This window comes from Coregonus clupeaformis, chromosome 7 (genome assembly GCF_020615455.1).
Source record: "Coregonus clupeaformis isolate EN_2021a chromosome 7, ASM2061545v1, whole genome shotgun sequence".
NCBI lineage: Eukaryota > Metazoa > Chordata > Actinopteri > Salmoniformes > Salmonidae > Coregonus > Coregonus clupeaformis.
The window spans coordinates 20914021-20934906 of record NC_059198.1 but is presented as its reverse complement, the minus strand read 5'-3'; the positions used below and the strand labels follow the sequence as shown (position 1 = coordinate 20934906).

Below are 20886 nucleotides of genomic sequence, written 5' to 3'. Positions count from 1 at the left end.
AGTCTCAGAGAATGAGTGCTAAATCTGAAGAACAGTCCCTCCTGTCTTATTTCATTATGATGGAAAGGCAAAACTGATCCTATATCAACGCTTCCCTACTCCTGAGACACATTTTGAATATGTGCCCTGATATTGAATCAATTAATTCAGTGGAATTCAGCTCCTTCACTCTAGCCTACATTTTCTGTGATTACTTATTGGATGATTTGGTCAGAATGTGGGCCGGTGCCAACTCACTGATCCGTTCTCCTCCCTGTGGCCCTGCAGACTGTGAGACAGATGTGGACGTAATGCCAGTTCATAGAGAAGCTGTTCCACGAGACTATCGAACCGGCCGTGAAGGGAGCCAACTCCCACCTCAGCACCCTTCTGTTTCAGCAAGATTGACATGGGGGAGGCAAGGTGAGCATCAAGACTTATCAGCAGGAGTCTCTACCTAACCCTGCCTCATACTTACTGTTTATGAGATGTTTTACACTATTCAACTCACAGCTGAACTTTTGTTATTGGAGGGCAAAAGGGCAGTGGCTTTAGCATCCTAGAGATCCCTATCTATTCACGTGCCTGTGGTGGATTGGGTGTCTCTAAATAGTTTAGAAAGGGTCACAGAGTAGTAAGTTCATGCTGGGGTAAAACACAAGAATGAGGGTCTGAGGCCCCTAGTGGTGATGTAATTTGTCTTGTGTTTGTGTTTAGCCTTTGAGGATTAACGGGGTCAAGGTTTACACAGAGAATGGTGGACAAGCGTCAGATCATCATGGATTCACAGATCAGGTGACTGACTATCTCTATTTTGGACTGATTTTAGCCTTTGGCTTGTCATAGAATGTACTGTGTGTAGTAGTCATGTGATTGTATTATTTTTATTAAATAACACCTACTGTACATGAACACATTCAAGTGATTTTTGATGATGCTGATAATTGTGTTTTTTCAGTTTCGTTGGAAATACTGAAATTGATGTGGACGTCAAAAGATACTACTGCAAAGCTGGTATTAAAAGCATACAGGTAATGTATACATTCTATTTCATAGGAATGTAAAATCGTTTTTGTTTTAGTTTTTTAACAAATACACTTCACTTGCAGTCGGAAATGGACTATAAAACTCTAATGGTTGATTTGATTGTCGTTTTTGTCACTAAAACCCTGTTCAGAAGAGTGGAGGATAGTTAAATCCAAATAAATGTTGTGAATGCATATTAAAGTTGCTTTATGATGCCCACTTGCTCAGTTAGTTTTTGATTGCAATGACTTGCAAGCAACATACCATGTGATCAGTGACCTTATGTGTGTGGGGAGAGAATAGAGGGTAGAACAATACAAGTGTTAATAAATTATGTCACTGGCCATTGCACATGAAGCAGTGAAACATAGCTGACAGGAAAAGCAATCAATCTGTCTCCTTAGAGACAAAGAGCTGTAATATTGTCAGTAAGGAGGGTCCTATTATACCAACCTGGACTCGGGTAGACATAATATAGTGAAAGTAAATCCGAAACACTCCAATTAGTGTTGCGCTTGCAACGTCAGGGTTGTGGGCTCAATTCCCACAGGGGACCAGTACGGAAAAATATGAAAATGTAGCAACTCACTACTTACTGTAAGTTGCTCTGGATAAGAGCGTCTGCTAAATGACTTAAATGTAAAATGGATTATGTTCCATTTCGTATGGTATGTATTAATTTGTGGATGTCCATCATCCATTTCCAATTCGTATGATATGTTACGCATTGCAATTCAAACAATATGTTACGAATTTGCAAAACATATATTTTACAAATTCCATCTATGGCAAAGATACTTATGTTTCCCCTTTCATCTGTGTCTGGTGTTAGCTAGTTACTGGCTAGCTAGGTGTTCAGCCAGCATGGAACAAAAGCGGGGGAAGGGTTGTTCAAAACTCTTACGCAGTTGTCAAGTCAACACATCCATCAGTGCTGCTGTGAACCGGATCACAAGAGACATGCCAAACGGAAGATGTATAAAAAAAAAAATGTATATCATTGATGCAATTTCATTGTTGTTTGAGTTGCTTTGTGTATCACCAATTTGCTTGAGATGATTTTACTGCAACACAACACTTGTCTTTGAGAGATATAATTAGCTCGATATTTGTTTAGCAAGTTGAGGATAACATAGGAGCAGTTATGTTATGTTGGCCTGATAATAATGACAGTAAAGGGGCCATCTTTGTAATGTCCAGGCCTCACTCTGGAATGTTCCGAGTAGAGCTTATTAGGTGGGTCAAGGGCCTGCAGAGTGTTAGTTCCATGATACTGAAAGCTACCTTAACCTTGTGTCTTGTGTGTGATTCTGTTTTATCACTGCAGAGCGAGTGTACTTTTAATCTTAATGCCTCTTTTGTGTTTCACAGCTCCATGGAGTGTTGAGAGTAGTCATGGAGCCATTGCTAGGTGACATGCCCCTTGTCGGAGCTCTGTCCCTGTTCTTCCTGAAAAAACCTGTAAGTTCTAGCCCTTGTATACACTTGACACACACTTCCTCTTTCTATCATTTGGATTTCAGGCCAGTTGCATTGTCAGCTGCTTGCAGGACAGTTGTTTGACAATGGGTATTTTATCACTGTCTTCCTTCCTCTAGTGCTGAGCCTCCAGGCCTCTGTACTGCCTAAACATTTGGCCGATTTAAGTCAGATACGAGTCCCCAGCGGAGACACTGGAGCCTTAAATAGACACAGATCAGGCTAGTCCTACTTTGGTGGGTTTCTTATCACTGCCTACACCAGCCTCAGTGCAGACAGCAGAGAGGGGAAGCAGGAGGAGAGTGTGTAGTGGCTAGACTGTAAATCACAGTGTTGTTACATGGTGCTGTGAGAGCAGACCACAAACTCTGGAACAGCAACTCCTGTTTCTGTAGCCTTGGGCATGCTATATCTCTGTTATCTGTCATCCAAAAATGGGAAAACAGCTATGCACATTTATGGAAGAAAGGTTGAGGTAAAGGATAAAAGGATTGCAAAGATCATAAGTGACCCTCTTTTCATTTATGTAGGAGACAGACTATATAAAATATTCTCCAGAATGCATCACAGTGAAGGGGGACAACCCTTCATTCTCCTCCTTAAATGGTTCGATCTTGACTGCCAAATAAAATAAAAACATTCTGACACAACTAGTGGATAGGAGGAGACCATATTAGGCGAAGCCCTTATCCGTGCTGTGTTGCCAGAACTGGAGGGAAAACAGCCTTAGGAAGGCTACGCAAGATCAGGAATGCACAGCTGCAAAGTCCTGTGTACGTGGTCTCTTAAGGTTATGCTTGGAGAAGAAGCTCTAATTGCCCCACCATGCACTCAAAAAATGCTGGAATAATCCAGCACTAGGTAAATAGTGGACAGAACACACATTGGGTTATTTTGATCCAGCCAGTTGGGTCACTTAGTTGGGTGGTTTTCTTTGAAGACTGGAGGCGTTAAGGTTGAGCACTGACACTTTCGTAGCTTTAATGAGTTCCCCACTTTGGTATAATCAAAAAATATATATTGTGATGTCACGAGAGGCTGTGTCCTGGAGGGACGTTACAGCCCCTGAGGTGGCTGCAAACCCAGACAGCTATGGCTCCATCTGCTGGTATGGTCGGGAACTCCACCCCTCTACTGGCCAATCTTCCCACGCAGCTGAAACAAATGAGGAGCTGATGAGCTGAAGGTTTGGGAAGGGAAGAGACACAGTCTCCAACCTGGGCTCTCTGGAGGACAAGAGTGCTGCACGTCCACTTCCATGAGGAATATAAGGATTTGGAGATACTTACCTTTGGGAAATACTCACCTTTGGATATATGCACCTGTGGAAATACGTGAGAGACATTTGGAAGGACTTTTTGCTGGGTTGGCCACTAGCTGCAACGTGGACTACAGTAAGGCTGGGGAAAAGTTATCTGAGCGAGTGAGAATTATGATTTTGGATGTGGAAGAGACATCCCTGAACTGTTAACCCTTAAAGAGCCACAAGAGAACAGAATTTTGTTATATTTTCGTTAATTTCCCAAGACCTATAATAAAATCCTTGTTTTGTTTGAACCTTGTCTCCTTGCACTACTTGAGCAATCCCGCTTGAAAGCTGTGTAGCCTCTCGTGACGTCACAGATGGTGGAGAATACGGGCACGCTCAAGCGTTAATAGTGCATGTCAGAGGAGGATACCGAAGGTTTGATCACCCAGTTTTCCAAGTTGGCCGTAGGCTCCCGCCGACTGAAATGGAGGACATATTGAAAGCCCTTGTTGCTGGCCAGCAAGCCCAGATGCAAGCAAACGTGGCTCTCTTGGAGGAGCAAAAGAAAGCCAACCTTCTGAAGGCAGAGGAATTGCAGTTGCAGAGACAGAGGGTGGTCCAAAATACCCCGCCCAATAAAGGCAAGTGACTTTATATCTAAGATGGGAGCTACCGATGACATTGAGGCATACCTGCATGCATTTGAGGCCACGGCCACTAGGGAAGCCTGGCCCAAGCAACAGTGGGTTGGTCTGTTAGCCCCCTTTCTAACCGGGGAATCGCTGAATGCTGTCCGGGACCTGGGCCCTGACCAGGTTACTGACTATGATGCCCTGAAGTCTGAGATCCTCAGCAGATATGGACTCACAAAGTTTGGTATGGCCCAGCGCTTTCACAGCTGGACCTTCCAACCAGACCAACCTCTCGGGCGCAGATGCATGAACTTGTCCGAATCGCAAGGAAGTGGCTGGATCCGCAGAGGAATACAGCAGCGGCGGTGGTGGAGGCCGTATAGTGGATCGTTACCTACGCGCCCTGCCTTATGAGGCAAAACGGTTCATCAGTCAACAGGCCTTGACCACGGCTGATCTGACCGTGGAAGCTGTGGAAAAGTACCAGGCCACAGCGGAGATGCTGAATGCTTCGAAAAAGTCCCCAGGAGGGCGGCCCCACCACAAATGGGAAGAACCCGTCCAAAGGACCCCAAGGTCTCGAACCCAGCCACGTCAGGGACTTATCCCGGCTCCAGGGGGAGCCAGAAACCAGGCGGGTCCAAGAAGAGTACACCAGGAGGGGGAAACTCGACAGTGTTACCGGTGTGGGGAGATGGGACATATCTCCTGGCAGTGTGGGAAACCAGCCGATGAACCTATGCCCACTCGCGAGTCCTCCAGCTCAGCACCCACACACCGTTTTTGCCTCGCTCTTGGGAGTCGTAGATGGCGGCCCAGATCGACCCCCCACCTGCCCGGTAACTGTGAATCACCATGATGTGGAGGCCTTACTGGATTCTGGTAGCCGGGCCACCCTGGTGCGTAAGGATTTGGTGGGCCCAACGTGTCTGACCCCCGGGAAAGTCCTCCCAGTTTCCTGTGTCCATGGGGACACCAGAGAATACCCCATTACTGAACTTACAATGACCAGCACACGGGGAACCATACACACGACGGCGGGGGTGGTTGATTCCCTCCCCGTCCCTGTCCTAATTGGACGAGACTGCCCAGCCTTTTACCCACTCTGGAGAGAGTCTCAGGAGAGGATAACCCGAGTACCTCGGAAACGGAGAGGCAAGACTCATCCTGGGAAGGCTCCGGTGCAATCCTCCGAGTTACTCACTCCCGCCCGGGCTCTGATAGGGATGGCAGGTGCCCAGACCGACACCGAGACTGGTCCGGATACGGGAGAAGAGAACGCAGCCCAGGAAAGCGCTCCGTTCTCCAGTGAAGAAGACGTCCCAGGCACCCAAGAGCTTCCCCCTCTCACAGGCCAGTATGGTACGGCTCAATTACAAGATCCTACTCTTGCAAATGCCTTAAGAAATGTGCAGGTATTAGAAGGTGTAGTGTTAGGTGATAAGACAAACCCTACTTACCCCCATTTCGCAGTAAACCGGGGTTAGTATATCAGATAGTCAAGAAAAATGATGAAGTGCATGAACAACTCCTCGTGCCACAGCCCTATCGGGCCACAGTACTCAACCTAGCACACACACACCCGCTAGGGGCCCACTTGGGGGTTGGTCAAACCACAGGAAGCCAAACTGCGGGCCATACAGGACTGGCCGCAGCCCATCACCAAGAAGCAAGTAAGGTCATTTTTGGGCCTCGCTGGCTACTATAGACGCTTTATTGCAGATTTTGCTACCATAGCTGCACCGTTGACGGAGCTGACGACCAAACGCCACTCACGAATGGTGAAGTGGAACCCTGCGGCGGAGGCGGCTTTCCTCAACCTGAAGCGAGCACTCTGCTCCAGTCCGATCCTGGTGGCACCAGACTTCAAGAAGAATTCATTGTCCAAGCGGATGCTTCGGAGGTGGGTCTGGGTGCTGTCCTCACCCAGGCACATGACGGTGAAGAACATCCCATTCTCTACCTAAGCAGAAAGTTACTTCCAAGAGAGAAGAACTATTCAACGGTGGAGAAAAGAATGTCTGGCTGTAGTCTGGGCCCTGGAGTCCCCTTCGGTTCTATCTCCTGGGCCGACGTTTCATGGTGGTATCTGATCACGCCCCTCTGCAGTGGATGGCCAAGAACAAGGAATCAAACAGTAGAGTAACCAGATGGTTTTTGAGCTTGCAACCGTTTAACTTTTCTGTTGTCCACAGGGCTGGCAAGCACCACGGCAATGCGGACGCCCTCTCCCGGCGTGATGCCTTCTTCGCTGCCTTTCCCCCGACGAGGACGTCGGTCCCGAGGAGGGGGATGTGTGATGTCACGAGAGGCTGTGTCCTGGAGGGACGTTACATCCCCCCTGAGGTGGCTGCAAACCCAGACAGCTATGGCTCCATCTGCTGGTATGGTCGGGAACTCCACCCCTCTATGGCCAATCTTCCCACACGCAGCTGGAACAAATGAGGAGCTGATGAGCTGAAGGTTTGGGAAGGGAAGAGACACAGTCTCAACCTGGGCTCTCTGGAGGACAAGAGTGCTGCACGTCCACTTCCATGAGGAATATAAGGATTTGGAGATACTTACCTTTGGGAAATACTCTACCTTTGGATATATGCACCTGTGGAAATACGTGAGAGACATTTGGAAGGACTTTTTTGCTGGGTTGGCCACTAGCTGCAACGTGGACTACAGTAAGGCTGGGGAAAAGTTATCTGAGCGAGTGAGAATTATGATTTTGGATGTGGAAGAGACATCCCTGAACTGTTAACCCTTAAAGAGCCACAAGAGAACAGAATTTTGTTATATTTTCGTTAATTTCCCAAGACCTATAATAAAATCCTTGTTTTGTTTGAACCTTGTCTCCTTGCACTACTTGAGCAATCCCGCTGAAAGCTGTGTAGCCTCTCGTGACGTCACAATATCTTATTACATTTCTATTAAAATATGTAATGTGAAACTTAACGTGATGAACAGGAATGACATTTACTCTCAAGGGCTGTCTAAAATGAACTATCTGAAAGCCATGCCCCCAATAGGCCATGCCTCCTAAAAATAACCTATGGATTACATTAAAAAGACCCAACTGCTGGGTCATCCCAGCATGAAAGTGAATAAAATAAAATACAATTGTATTTGTCATTTGCTTCGTAAACAACAAGTGTAGACTAATAGTGTAATGCTTACTTATGGGCCCTTCCCAACAATGCAGAGATACATTATTTTTTTAATAATAGAAAAATAATAACACAAGGAATAAATACACAATAAGTCATGATAACTTAGCTATATACACGGGGTACCAGTACTGAGTTGATTTGCAGGGGTACGAGGTAATTGAGGTAGATATGTACATATATGTAGGGGTAAAGTGTCTAGACAACAGGATAGATAATAAACAATAACAGCAGCGTATGTGATGAGTCAACATAGTTTGTGCAAAAAAGGTCAATGCAGATAGTCCAGGTAGCTATTTGGTTAACTATTTAGCAGTCTTATGGCTTGGGGGTAGAAGCTGTTCAGGGTCCTGTTGGTTCCAGACTTGGTGCATCGGTACCGCTTGCTGTGCGGTAGCAGAGAAAACAGTCTATGACTTGTTTTTAGGGCCTTTCTCTGACACCGCCTGGTATAGAGGTACTGGATTGCAGGGAGCTCGGCCCCAGTGATGTACTGGGCCGTACAAACCTTTTGTGGATTTGAGGGCCAATGCAAAATCTTTTCAGCCTCCTAAGGGGGAAGAGGTCTTTTCGTGCCTTCTTCATGACTGTGTTGGTGTGTGTTGACCATGATAATTCCTTAGTGATGTGGACACAGAGGAACTTGAAGCTCTCAACCCGCTCCACTACAGCCCCGTCGATGTGGATGGGAGCGTGTTCGGCCCTTCATTTCCTGTAGTCCACGATCAGCTCCTTTGTCTTGAGTTGAGTGAGAGGTTGTTGTCCGGGCACCACACTGCCAGGTCACTGACTTCCTCCCTATAGACTGTTTCAAAGTCGTTAGTGATCAGGCATATCAAATCCCTACCCTCCCCATACCCATATCGAGCACGCCCCCATCCACATCGACAGGGCTGTAGTGGAGCAGGTCGAGAGCTTCAAGTTCCTCAGTGTGGATAGGTGCCACAAAGAGGGACTTAGGAAAATTACAATTGGCCCAGAACAGGGCACGGTTGGCCCTTAAATGTACACAGAGAGCTTACATTAATAATATGCATGTGAATCTCTCCTGGCTCAAAGTAGAGGAGAGATTGACTTCACACTACTTGTATTTGTGAGATGTATTGACATGTTGAATGCACCGAGCTGTCTGTTTAAACTACTAGCACACAGCTCAGACACCCAGGGTCTTCACAGTCCCCAGGGTCAGAACAGACTATGGGAGGCGCACAGTACTACATAGAGCAATGACTACATGGAACTCTATTCCACATCAAGTAACTCATGCAAGCAGTAAAATCAGATTTAAAAATCAGATAAAAATACACCTTATGGAACAGCGGGGACTGTGAAGAAACACACACACGTGTGATAACATGCTCACTATACACACACGTACACATGGGTTTTGTTTGTAGATATGTGGTAGTAGAGTAGTGGCCCGAGGGCACACTTAATGTGTTGTGAAATGTATTGTTATGTTTTTTTTATTGTGTATAACTGCCTTAATTTTGCTGGACCCCAGGAAGAGTCTCCTTGGCAGCAGCTAATGGACTGTAATAAATAAAAATACATACACTGATACATCACACTCTTTTCCATCTTTGAGCCCACCCGTCTCTTTTTTCATATTTTTGTTTAGTCTGATGTTTTGTTTTGACTCCTGTTATTTTTTATTTTATTTTTATTTCTACAATTGTAAAGCAACTTTGGGTCCTTGAAAAGCGCTATATAAGTCCCTATTATTATTATTATTATTATTATTATTACCACCATCGTGTCGTCAGCAAACTTAATGATGGTCTTGGAGTTGTGGGTGAACAGGGAGTACAGGAGGAGACTAAGCACGCACCCTGAGGGGCCCCCCTGTGTTAGCAGATGTGCTGTTGCCTACCCTCACCACCTGGGAGCAGCCGGTCAGGAAGTCCAGGATCCAGTTGCAGAGGGAGGTGTTCAATCCCAGGGTCCTGAGCTTAGTGATGAGTTTGGAGGGCACTATGGTGTTGAATGGGGAGCTGTAGTCAATCAACAGCATTCTCACATAGGTGTTTCTCTTGTTCAGGTGGGAGAGGGCAGTGTGGAGTGCAATAGAAATTGGGTCATCTGTAGATCTGTTGGGGCGGTATGCGAATTGGAGTGGGTCCAGGGTGTCTGGGAGGATGGTGTTGATGTCAGCCATGACAGCCTTTCAAAGCATTTAATGGCTACAAATGTGAGTGCTACGGGGCGATAGTCATTTAGACAGGTTACCTTGGCATTCTTGGGCACAGGGACTATGGTGGTCTGCTTGAAACATGTAGGTATTATAGACTCAGTCAGGGAGAGGTTGAAAATGTCAGTGAAGACACTTGCCAGCTGGTCAGCGCATGCTCTGAGTACATGTCCTGGTAATCCGTCTGGCCCCGCGACCTTGTGAATGTTAATCTGTTTAAAGGTCTTACTCACATCGGCAACGGAGAGCGAGATCACACAGTCGTCCAGAACAGCTGGTGCTCTCATGCATGGTTCAATGTTGCTTGCCTCAAAGCGAGCATCGAAGGCATTTAGCTCATCTGGCTGGCTGGTGTCACTGGGCAGTTCACGGCTGGGTTACCCTTTGTAATCCCTGATAGTTTACTAGCCCTGCCCTATCCGATGAACGTCAGAGCCGGCGCAGCAGGATTCAATCTTAGTCCTGTATTGACGCTTTGCCTGTTTGATGGCTCGTCATGAGTCGTAGCAGGATTTCTTATAAGCGTCCGGATTAGTGTCCTGCTCCTTGAAAGCGGCAGCTCTAGCCTTTTGCTCAGTGCAGATGTTGCTTGTAATCCATGGCTTCTGGTTGGGATATGTACATGCGGTCACTGTGGGGAAGACATCGTCGATGCACATATTAATGAAGCCGGTGACTGATGTGGTAAACTCCTCAATGTTATCAGATGAATCCCTGAACATATTCCAGTCTGTGCTAGCGAAACATTCCTGTAGCTTAGCATCCACTTCATCGGGCCACTTCCGCATTGAACGCGTCACTGGTACTTCCTGTTTGAGTCTTTGCTTGTAAGCAGGAATCAGGAGGATATAGTTATGGCAGATTTGCCAAAGAGAGGGCGAGGGAAAGCCTTGTATGCATTTCTGTGTGGAGTAAAGGTGATCTAGGGTTTTGTTGCCTCTAGTTGCGCAGATGACATGCTCATAAAAATGTGGTAAAACGGATTTCAGTTTCCCTGCATTAAAATCACCAGCCACGAGAAGTGCCTGAATGTGCATTTTCTTGTTTGCTTATGGCCCTATACAGCTTGTTGAGTGCAGTCTTAGTGCCAGCATCGGTTTGTGGTGGTAAATAGACTGCTATGCGAAATATAGATGAAAACTCTCTTGGTAAATATTATATTCTGCAGCTTATCATGAGGAATTCTAACTCAGGCAAGCAAAAACTTGAGACTTCCTTAACAGTAGAGATCGCACCCCAGCTGTTGTGAAAGGTCCCAAACAGTCATTCTGATTCCCATGTAAAACAACCTTTTGAGTGACTAAAATACCACCCATAATATTTTTGGGGTATAGAAATTCTAAATATTTGCGAAAAATTACTTTTTCTCTCATGGCTAACTACCGGGAAGTTTGAAAAGACAGGCTGAGTTTGCGGGGAGCTTATATTCATGAGCTCACTTGAGTGACAGCTCTTTGACACAGCTATGTCAAGAAACTTGGATATAGTGAGCAGTGTTGCAGTAAAATCATCTCAAGCAAATTTGGTGATACATACAGCAACTCAAAAATTGAAATTGCATCAATGAAGTAAACCAATTTTTTGTCATTCACAGCAGCACTGACGGATGTGCTGACATGACAACTGCGTCAGAGTTTTTAAAGACCCTCCCCCCCTTTTGTTCCATGCTGGCTGAAGACCTAGCTAGCCAGTAACTAGCTAACACCAGATGAAAGGGGAAACATATAAGTATCTACAGTCGTGGTCAAAAGTTTTGAGAATGACACAAGTATTGGTCTTCACAAAGTTCGCTGCTTCAGTGTTATGAGATATTTTTGTCAGATGTTACTATGGTATACTGAAGTGTAATTACAAGCATTCCGTTCCGTAAGTGTCAGGCTTTTAATGACAATTACATTAAGTTTATGCAAAGAGTCAATATTTGCAGTGTTGACCCTTCTTTTTCAAGACCTCTGCAATCCGCCCTGGCATGCTGTCAATTAACTTCTGGGCCACATCCTGACTGATGGCAGCCCATTCTTGCATAATCAATGCTTGGAGTTTGTCAGAATTTGTGGGTTTTTGTTTGTCCACCCGCCTCTTGAGGATCGACCACAAGTTCTCAATGGGATTAAGGTCTGGGGAGTTTCCTGGCCATGGACCCAAAAATTGTTTTGTTCTCCGAGCCACTTAGTTATCACTGTTGCCTTATGGCAAGGTGCTCCATCATGCTGGAAAAGGTATTGGTCGTCACCAAACTGTTCTTGGATGGTTGGGAGAAGTTGCTCTCAGAGGATGTGTTGGTACCATTCTTTATTCATGGCTGTGTTCTTAGGCAAAATTGTGAGTGAGCCCACTCCCTTAGCTGAGAAGCAACCCCACACATGAATGGTCTCAGGATGCTTTACTGTTGGCATGACACAGGACTGATGGTAGCGCTCACCTTGTCTTCTCCAGACAAGGTGTTTTCCGGATGCCCCAAACAATCGGAAAGGGGATTCATCAGAGAAAATGACTACCCCAGTCCTTAGCAGTCCAATCCCTGTACCTTTTTCAGAATATCAGTCTGCCCCTGATGTTTTTCCTGGAGAGAAGTGGCTTACTCGCTACCCTTCTTGACACCAGGCCATCCTCCAAAAGTCTTCGCCTCACTGTGCGTGCAGATGCACTCACACCTGCCTGCTGCCATTCCTGAGCAAGCTCTACACTGGTGGTGCCCCAATCCCACAGCTGAATCAACTTTAGGAGACGGTTCTGACGCTTGCTGGACTTTCTTGGGCGCCCTGACGCCTTCTTCACAACAATTGAACCTCTCTCCTTGAAGTTCTTGATGATCCGATAAATGGTTGATTTAGGTGCAATCTTACTAGCAGCAATATCCTTGCCTGTGAAGCCCTTTTTGTGCAAAGCAATGATGACGGCATGTGTTTCCTTGCAGGTAACCATGGTTAACAGAGGAAGAACAATGATTTCAAGCACCACCCTCCTTTTAAACCTTCCACTGTTATTCTAACTAAATCAGCATGACAGAGTGATCTCCAGCCTTGTCCTCGTCAACACTCTCACCTGTGTTAACGAGAGAATCACTGGCATGATGTCAGCTGGTCCTTTTGTGGCAGGGCTGAAATGCAGTGGAAAAGTTTTTTGGGGATTAAGTTCATTTTCATGGCAAAGAGAGACTTTGCAATTAATTGCAATTCATCTGATCACTCTTCATGACATTCTGGAGTATATGCAAATCATCAAAACTGAGGCATCAGACTTTGTGAAAATTAGTATTTGTGTCATTCTCAAAACTGTTGACCACGACTGTAGATCAGGACTGCCCAACCCTGTTCCTGGAGCGCTACCGTCTTGTAGGTTTTTGCTCCAACCCTAATCTAGCACACCTGATTCTAATAATTAGCAGGTTGATAAGATGAATCAGGTTAGTAACACCTGGGGTTGGAGCGAAAACCTACAGGAGGATAGTTCTCCAGGAACAGGGTTGGGCAACCCTGATCTAGATGAATAGTGTAAACTTTTAAGAAAGACACACACACCTCCCCCTTACCCAGGGCTGCCGACCGGTCTTGACGATGCATGGAAAAACCAGTGAGATGTATATTATCCATGTCCTTGTTCAGCCACGACTCTTGTCAGTCTCACTTGCGCCGTCGCTTCCTCTTTTGAGTCCCAGGAAAGGAATTATCTCTGAATCAGAGAGGTGCGGGGGGCTGCCTTAATTGACATCCGGTGCCTGGGGAGCAGGTATCTACAAAAGTGTCAGTGCTCAACCTTAACATGTGATGACAATACAACAGAACATGAACCAGAATGACATTTACTCTCACGGACGGCCAAAAAGAATTACACTGAACAAAAATATAAACGCAACATGCAACAATTTCAAAGATTTTACTGGGTTACAGTTCATATAAGGAAATCAGTCAATATAAATAAATTCATTAGGCCCTAATATATGGATTTCACATGACTGGGCAGGGGCGCAGCCATGGGTGGGCCTGGGTGGGCATAGGCCTATCCACTTGGGAGCCAGGCCCATCCAATTAGAATTTGTTTTTCCCCACAAAAGGGCTTTATTACAGACATAAATACTCCTCACCACTTCCTTCCCCCCTGAGACGATCCCGCATGTGAAGAAGCCGGATGTGGAGGTCCTGGGGTGGCGTGGTTACACGTGGTCTGTGGTTGTGAGGCCGGTTGGACGTACTGCCAAATTCTCTAAAACAAAGTTGGAGGCGACTCATGGTATTAAATTCTCTAGCAACAGCTCTGGTGGACATTCCCGCAGTCAGCATGTCAATTGCACTCTCCCTGAAAACATGAGACATCTGTGGCATTGTGTTGTGTGACAAAACTGCACATTTTAGAGTGGCCGTTTACTGTCCCCAGCACAAGGTGCACCTGCGTAATGATCATGCTCTTTAATCCGTTTCTTGATATGCCACACCTGTCAGGTGGATGGATTATCGCGGCAAAGGAGAAATGCTCACTAACAGGGCTGTAAACAAATTAGTGCACAAAATCTTTTATTTCAGCTCATTAAACATGGGACCAACACTTTACATGTTGCATTTATATTTTTGTTCAGTATATTTGAAAGCCACGCCCCTACTAAGCCATGCCTCCATTCTTCTGATCTGACCCGGTGGGTCATAGCTCAGTACCCCACATCAATAACCCAACTAAGTGACCCAACTTGCAGGGTCAAAATAACCCAACGTGTGTTCTGTCCAATATTTATCCAAATTGGGTTGTTTTTATCCCAGCATCCTTTTTGTTGTAGTGCGCTCTGCCTGTTCACTGCTACAGTACAGTACCTGCTATATACGGCTTCTCTATTGCAGCACTGGTGAGACTCCGGCTTTTTGGGGTCTCAGCACCAGTTTTATACACAAAAGGCAACATATTTTGGCCAAACAATGGTACCAATCCATGCAGTGGAAATGCACCATATGGCTACTTTGATTACCTTGCAGTGTTCCAGTCAGTCCTTGCTCAAAACTATATCTGCTGCAATGAGAGAGAGAGAGAGAGAGAGGATACTTTTTCTGCCTTAGCTGTGGTGTCTCTCTTTTACCAAATATGCAGTGTGATTTCAAACAGGCATTGTCCCCCTTTGCTCTAAGCAGCAATGTTAACATTGTTATAACACTTTATATTCACAGAACCTTTAGGTAAGAGACTTTCCATGGAATAATACAGTCCCTGTTCTCAATAGACCCTGTGTGCATTCCAAATGGCATCATATTCCCTGTGTTGTGCGCTAGGGAATCTACTTAGGGAATAGGGTGCAGTTTGGGACAACAGCTCCTGTATATGGAAGTGGTTCAAGAGGATTGTTTTTGTAATACATCTTTCAGCAGGTTAAGTGTTTGTCCAATCTGTGGCCGGTATCTCTGGTGTCAGTGACCTGGGTATGACTCATATACATACTGTACAAGGCTGTGTGTCCCCATTTCAACAGTAGGCGAGATAAGAGACAGCTGAAACAAGTGAAACAATTAGGTACAGTATTTAACTATAGGGTAGCCTGGTGGAACCAACCTGATTGCTGCGTTCACCACAGAATGGTGAACTTAGCGGTAAAGCTAGTTCTACCAGGCTAACTATAGGGTACAATTGCAGCTAAAAACATGCTTGTGTTGACACACCATCTTGTCGTTTTTAGTGTGTAAAAATGTCAGGTTTATGATGAAATTGGTTTATTTAGCTAGAGGCAAAGCAATTAGCTTTCTTGGCTTCTGTTTCACTTTGCTGCACCCACCATTGTCAGAATGCTATCTTCTGTTTTTAATCATCAAGAGCTTTGCACCGACACACTGTCCCTCACTCTGATGACTGAGTCACACAACAATAAAGTTACGTGCTTGAATCAATCCCTACTCTTTCTGCCTGGTGTCCCTGTCTGCATTTTTCCCTTTTAAAAGATGTGGTTTGTTTTTAGATCACTTAAGTAAGTAAAAAGAAAAGCACTGGTGTGGCTAATTAATCTTTCAATGTACAGCATGTTCTTCCAGTTTCCAGACTGCTAAATCCTTTCTTTTGTTTTCATCTAGCTTCTGGAAATCAACTGGACAGGCCTCACCAATATACTAGACATTCCTGGGCTCAAGTAAGTAAACTGAGTCTCTTTTGTGCTCCGGCGTGAAGTTTCCCCTAGGTACAGCTCTAGGATCAGCTTCCCCTCCCCTACTCCTAACCACCGTTAGTGCACCGAAAATTCTCCAGTGTTAAAAAAAACACTGACAGTGTAAGAAATGGTCTAGTTTTGAAAGGACTGTATGGCTGATTTTAGTGGGAATGGTGATGGCCGCCAAAGGGCTTCTCTTTGATCACTTTGAGCCGTTTTATTTTGGCAGAGGCCAGTCATCAGAGAACATTGATGTAATAGTATCTAGTATGGTTCTAGGAACAATGGAAAGAAGTGACAGTTAAACATAAATCCACAATAAGCTACAATTACCCTGGCACAATTAATCAATACACATTTCCCATATAATGCTACTCAAAAGGGTGCTATAAGTAGCAATACTGAAATGGCTTAAACTTACATGAACAATATGTAAAATGCTGAAGCTAAGTAGCCATAGGCAAGCAATAGGGCAGTAGAGCATCAAAAGTAATGTTCAAGAACATCATCTGATAACCCAGAAACTATAGAAAAAATCAAAGTACATAGGAAGACAAATCACTTGATCAATGACGCATACTGCTGGTCCATAGATGATGGCTGCTGTTCAATTAATTGTTTGGTGTGGTCAGAGAGGAAGAGGAAGAGAGAGGAGAAGGGTGCAATTGCGGCCTGCAATTCGGGGCGTTCCTGCAGGGCGTGCTGCAGTTGCACACTATTGAGAGAGAGGCCCAACTCGGCTTAAAATCTGTCTCCCTCCAGCAGGTGGTGTTTTTTCATTGTTTTGCCCACCAAGCAAGGAGTTTTTGTATGGAGGTCCATGAGTGTCGAATTTGGTCAACAAAAACATTTATGGCTTATTTCCTACTTATTTGATCGAATAGACGTTTCATAATGCTTTAGTTGTTTTGTTTGTTTCAATATCTCCGTTTGTGCATGTACATTGATTTATTGATTAATTGATAAATCTTATGCTACACAAAGAGAAATAACATACATTTTTCTAAACTAATCCAATCAGTTAGTTATATTTTTTGCACCCGTAACTGAAATGTTTGTTCCAGTTTAAATGCCTTAGGTAGTCTCCTCACAATGTTTGTAACATGACACTCATTGTGATTGGTTGCAGGTTAATAAAAATTCAAACTGTTAGATAGCTTAGCTCTGTCTGGATTCAAATAGGAATTACTTGTCACTTTGCAACCCAGCATAATGTGACTTGCTGGTAGGGTTGCCAAATTCTGGTAACATTCCCAGGTTTTCCAGAATACATGGTTGGAAGCAGGAAATCTGAAATCCTTCAACCAGGATTTTTAGAAAATCTGGTATTTTGGGGGTAATCGCTGGAATTTTACAACTCTACTTGCACTTTTAACTAAAGGTATAAAGGGTTACTTTACCGCTACAGTGACACGCTTTTGTACCCCTACAGGAACAAATCTAAACCTCATGGTTTAGATATTATGCTGGCTTGCAAGGTGATGTGTAATTCCCATTGGAACTGAGCCAATGTGGGGATATTCAACTTGTATTCAGAATACTGCCAGTGTTGGGAAGAATAAGCTATGAGACTACCTAAACTGGAACAACCATTTCAGTAAGGGGTGCAATAAGTCCAAGTAACATATTGGATTAGTTTAGAAAATGTTAGTAATTTATATTTGAGTAGCATAATATTAATTAATGAATCAACAAATCAATGCACAAACATAAATATTGAAACCTACCTGCAAAACAGCATGCTGGGAAATATGATAATGATTGGCATGGTTTTGGTTCAAAGTGATGTTTATGAGTTTCAGGTCCATGTATTAGGGTAAACTAGGCCCTCAAAATTAGGCCTTATGAAATACGTATGGTATTGTGTTACTTGTTACATTTTTTATGATGACATATTCATTTAGGATCTTACTTGGTGAAGTCCACAGGACTGAAATGAAAATGTTTGAATGCAACAACTATGTCTCTGTCACTAACAAATACAGTCATGGGTGGCAACTCTGAAATGTACTCGTAAGGCAAGGCGCTCTGCGAAATATTAGAATAAGGCTTTACACAAAGCAGTGTGTTAATTTAACACTGTTCCGGTGTCTAAATGGGTCCACATACTCAACACTTTCAGTGTCAATTTCAATTCTTTTAACACTGGAGAATTTTCTGTGTGGGGAAAATCTAAAACGTACCCAAGATCAACATGTAGGGGCAACTTCACTCTACACCCTCTTTTGTCAGGCCAAGCTTTCACTACTTTCAGGTGTGATTAGTACCCATACAGGTTTTATAGTAGGTATTTTCCTCTTGGGGTTGTTGTATGTGATTGGAGCGTTTTTTAAGGTAGCAGGAGGACGACAGCTAGAGTGACCATCGCCCTATGGCTGTTAGGCTTTCAGTCCATGAAATGCTCATAGCAACACATGCCTGCCTGGCAGGGCTAAAAAAAGCTCACACAGCTTAGCTGTTTTTTTCATTTGTGCAACTCATCTCTGACTTTATAGATATTTAAATTGCGCCACTCCACCAACTCTCTGGGGTTGCTAAAATAATCTTCATCCGCACATCTCTCAACTCTAAAATGATGTGGTAATGGGGAGGGGACTTGGGGATTTCTTAGGGCTCATTTAAATGAAAGAGCACATTGGATGATCTGCTTATTAAGAGTAACTGTTACACTTTAGTGTAGAATAAAGTAGACTGTAAAGAGGCATTGGCTAATAAGTTTGCACTTTTCTTGTGTTATCTTTAAATTGTTTTGGGGTATGGCAGTGCTACTACTTGCATTGAATTGAATTGAATCCCAAAAGGGGAAATTGGATTTGTCACCACTCACTAGCAATACACAAACAGCAACAACAAACACATCAGAGTCACATAGACACATAAAGGCGGCAGGTAGCTTAGTGGTTAAGAGCGTTGTGCCAGTAACCGAAAGGTCGCTGGTTCTAATCCCCGAACCGACTAGGTTAAAAATCTGTCTGTACCCTTGAGCAAGGCACTTAACCCTAATTGCTCATGTAAGTCACTCTGGATAAGAGCGTCTGCTAAATGACTAAAATGTAAATAAATAGAGCACTGATTGCTGGTGAAACAAGCACAATTCATGACTTCCATAATGGATTCAATAGAATAGATTTCCCTCTTCTGGTAAAGGGACCAATACAATGTTCTCATGGCATTCAAAGAGCAGATAACCTTTGCCTTCTCTGCAGACCAGGCATAATTTGTATTATCCACAGTCAATTCTTAGTTTTTATATTGTTGTGAGTTGACAGTGGCTTCTGGTGTTTAAACCTTATGTTAACGCTACTGCGGCGGTGGAAAATGTCCCTAATAAAGATTTCATGATACAGCCACTCTCCTCCTCACAGTCTATTGATTTAGACACGGGTGTTGACACATCCGCAGCTCAGTGATGGAAATCATCTCCCTGATTCTACAGAGCATAACCGCCCATCCCCCCACTGCTATTTCTCTGTAGGGGTGTAATAGATATGTGTAGTCAGTACACTGTGAGCCTGTTTGTGGAGGCTCAGTGGCACATGCCCGGTTCATGGGCTAGGGGGTGGGGGATGGGGGGGAGGTGTGCCTGCCTCTGGGTTAGTGATAGGACAGGACAGGCCCGGGCAGCAGAGAAATGACAGTCACAGAGACAAGCTCTCAACCACAAGCGATAGACAGTGCCAGCTGTATGTTGGAGGGGTGGAGTCTACTGTATCACAGAGTAGATAAAACCACCCATCCCCTCCAAAGACCCCCCCCCTCTCTCGCTCTCTCCCTCTCTCTCTTTTTCCCTCTCTCTCGCCCTCTCACTCTCATATCCCCTTGATGTTATTCAACACAGGTTGTCTGACAGTTGTGGTGTAGTGTTATTTTTTTTTTGTATGACCTAGCTCTGTGTCCCACTGCAAGGTCAGGGGAACAATAACAGCTGATACTGCATGAAGCTCTCTACACGGTGTGTGTGTGTACGTGTATGTGTTACACAAGAACGATCACATACTAAAGAAGAATCATGTTCCCTGTAATGCTGCTTAATCTGCCCCCAGAGAAGTGCTCTAGCTTTCTGCTCAGCTGCAAGAGAAATTATAGGATAAAATGATAAATATGTTTCTTGAGAAGCCTTCTTAGAGAAATGAGAGAGAAAGAGTGAAGGAATGGGTATATAAAAATATATGTTTCATTTTTACAGATTGCTTGAACCCTCTCATAAATGTATTTATGTTTACAGAATCAAACCCAAGTGGATAGCTTAAAGGTTAACAGAAAATCTCTCATCAGTTACTAGACCACTCTTAGCTATCGATTTCCCTTACAAGGCATTGTAATTCTCAGGTCGTAAGACCTCCTGCTCAATGACATCCTCACTGCTAAGTGTTGACTCCCCAGGGGATCACAGTGATATTTTGAGGTTTGTAATTTACTCCAACAACATGCTTGAACCCCTTCCAATAATTATATCCAAAGGTCGTACTCACTGACTGTGAGGTTTGTTGTGTTTTGTTTTTCCCAGTGGCTTCTCAGACAGTCTGATTCAGGACATCATCTACAGCTACCTGGTGTTGCCCAACCGCATCACTATCCCACTAGTGGGAGATATAGAACTGGCTCAGCTACGCTTCCCTATGCCAAAGGTACTGCAGCCTTTCATCTATCCTATATCTAATCATACATCATTATCATATTTCACACACTAATTAAAGGAACACATATTTTTCGGATTTTGTTTAGTGTTTTGGCATGCACAATTTTTGAGACCATATCAACAGTGGACTAATAAACAAAATACTAAAATATGTTTTTGTGGAAAGTAACCCTTTAATTAACAGTGTTCGTATTAGCAGAGCACACCCGTCTGCCACCAAATCCATCATCACATTTTTTGTGGACCCCAGTAAGAGTAGCTGATGCTTTTGCAGCGGCTAATGGGGATCCTAATAAATACCAAATACCAAATATTCTGCATGTATGATGATCCTGATAGGTAGTGATGGGGAAACAAAGCTTCCTGAAGCATTAAGGTTTTCCAGCCAATTGTGTCAAAAAAAGGTTAATTACTCAAGGCT

General features: G+C 44.3%; 1 protein-coding gene across 4 annotated transcripts in view; it reads left to right on the top strand.

The window, feature by feature from the left end:
- Nucleotides 1-914: 914 nt before the first annotated feature.
- LOC121569842 (extended synaptotagmin-2) overlaps nucleotides 915-20886 on the top strand; it is a 53245-nt gene continuing 33273 nt past the window's right edge. For all 4 annotated transcript variants that reach the window (XM_045221614.1, XM_045221612.1, XM_045221613.1 and 1 more), the window contains exons 1-4: nucleotides 915-1010; nucleotides 2377-2466; nucleotides 15753-15808; nucleotides 20334-20454. In XM_045221614.1, coding sequence (XP_045077549.1) covers nucleotides 2401-2466; nucleotides 15753-15808; nucleotides 20334-20454 — 243 coding nt within the window. In that variant the 5' untranslated portion in view covers nucleotides 915-1010; nucleotides 2377-2400. The remainder of the gene's footprint in view (nucleotides 1011-2376; nucleotides 2467-15752; nucleotides 15809-20333; nucleotides 20455-20886) is intronic.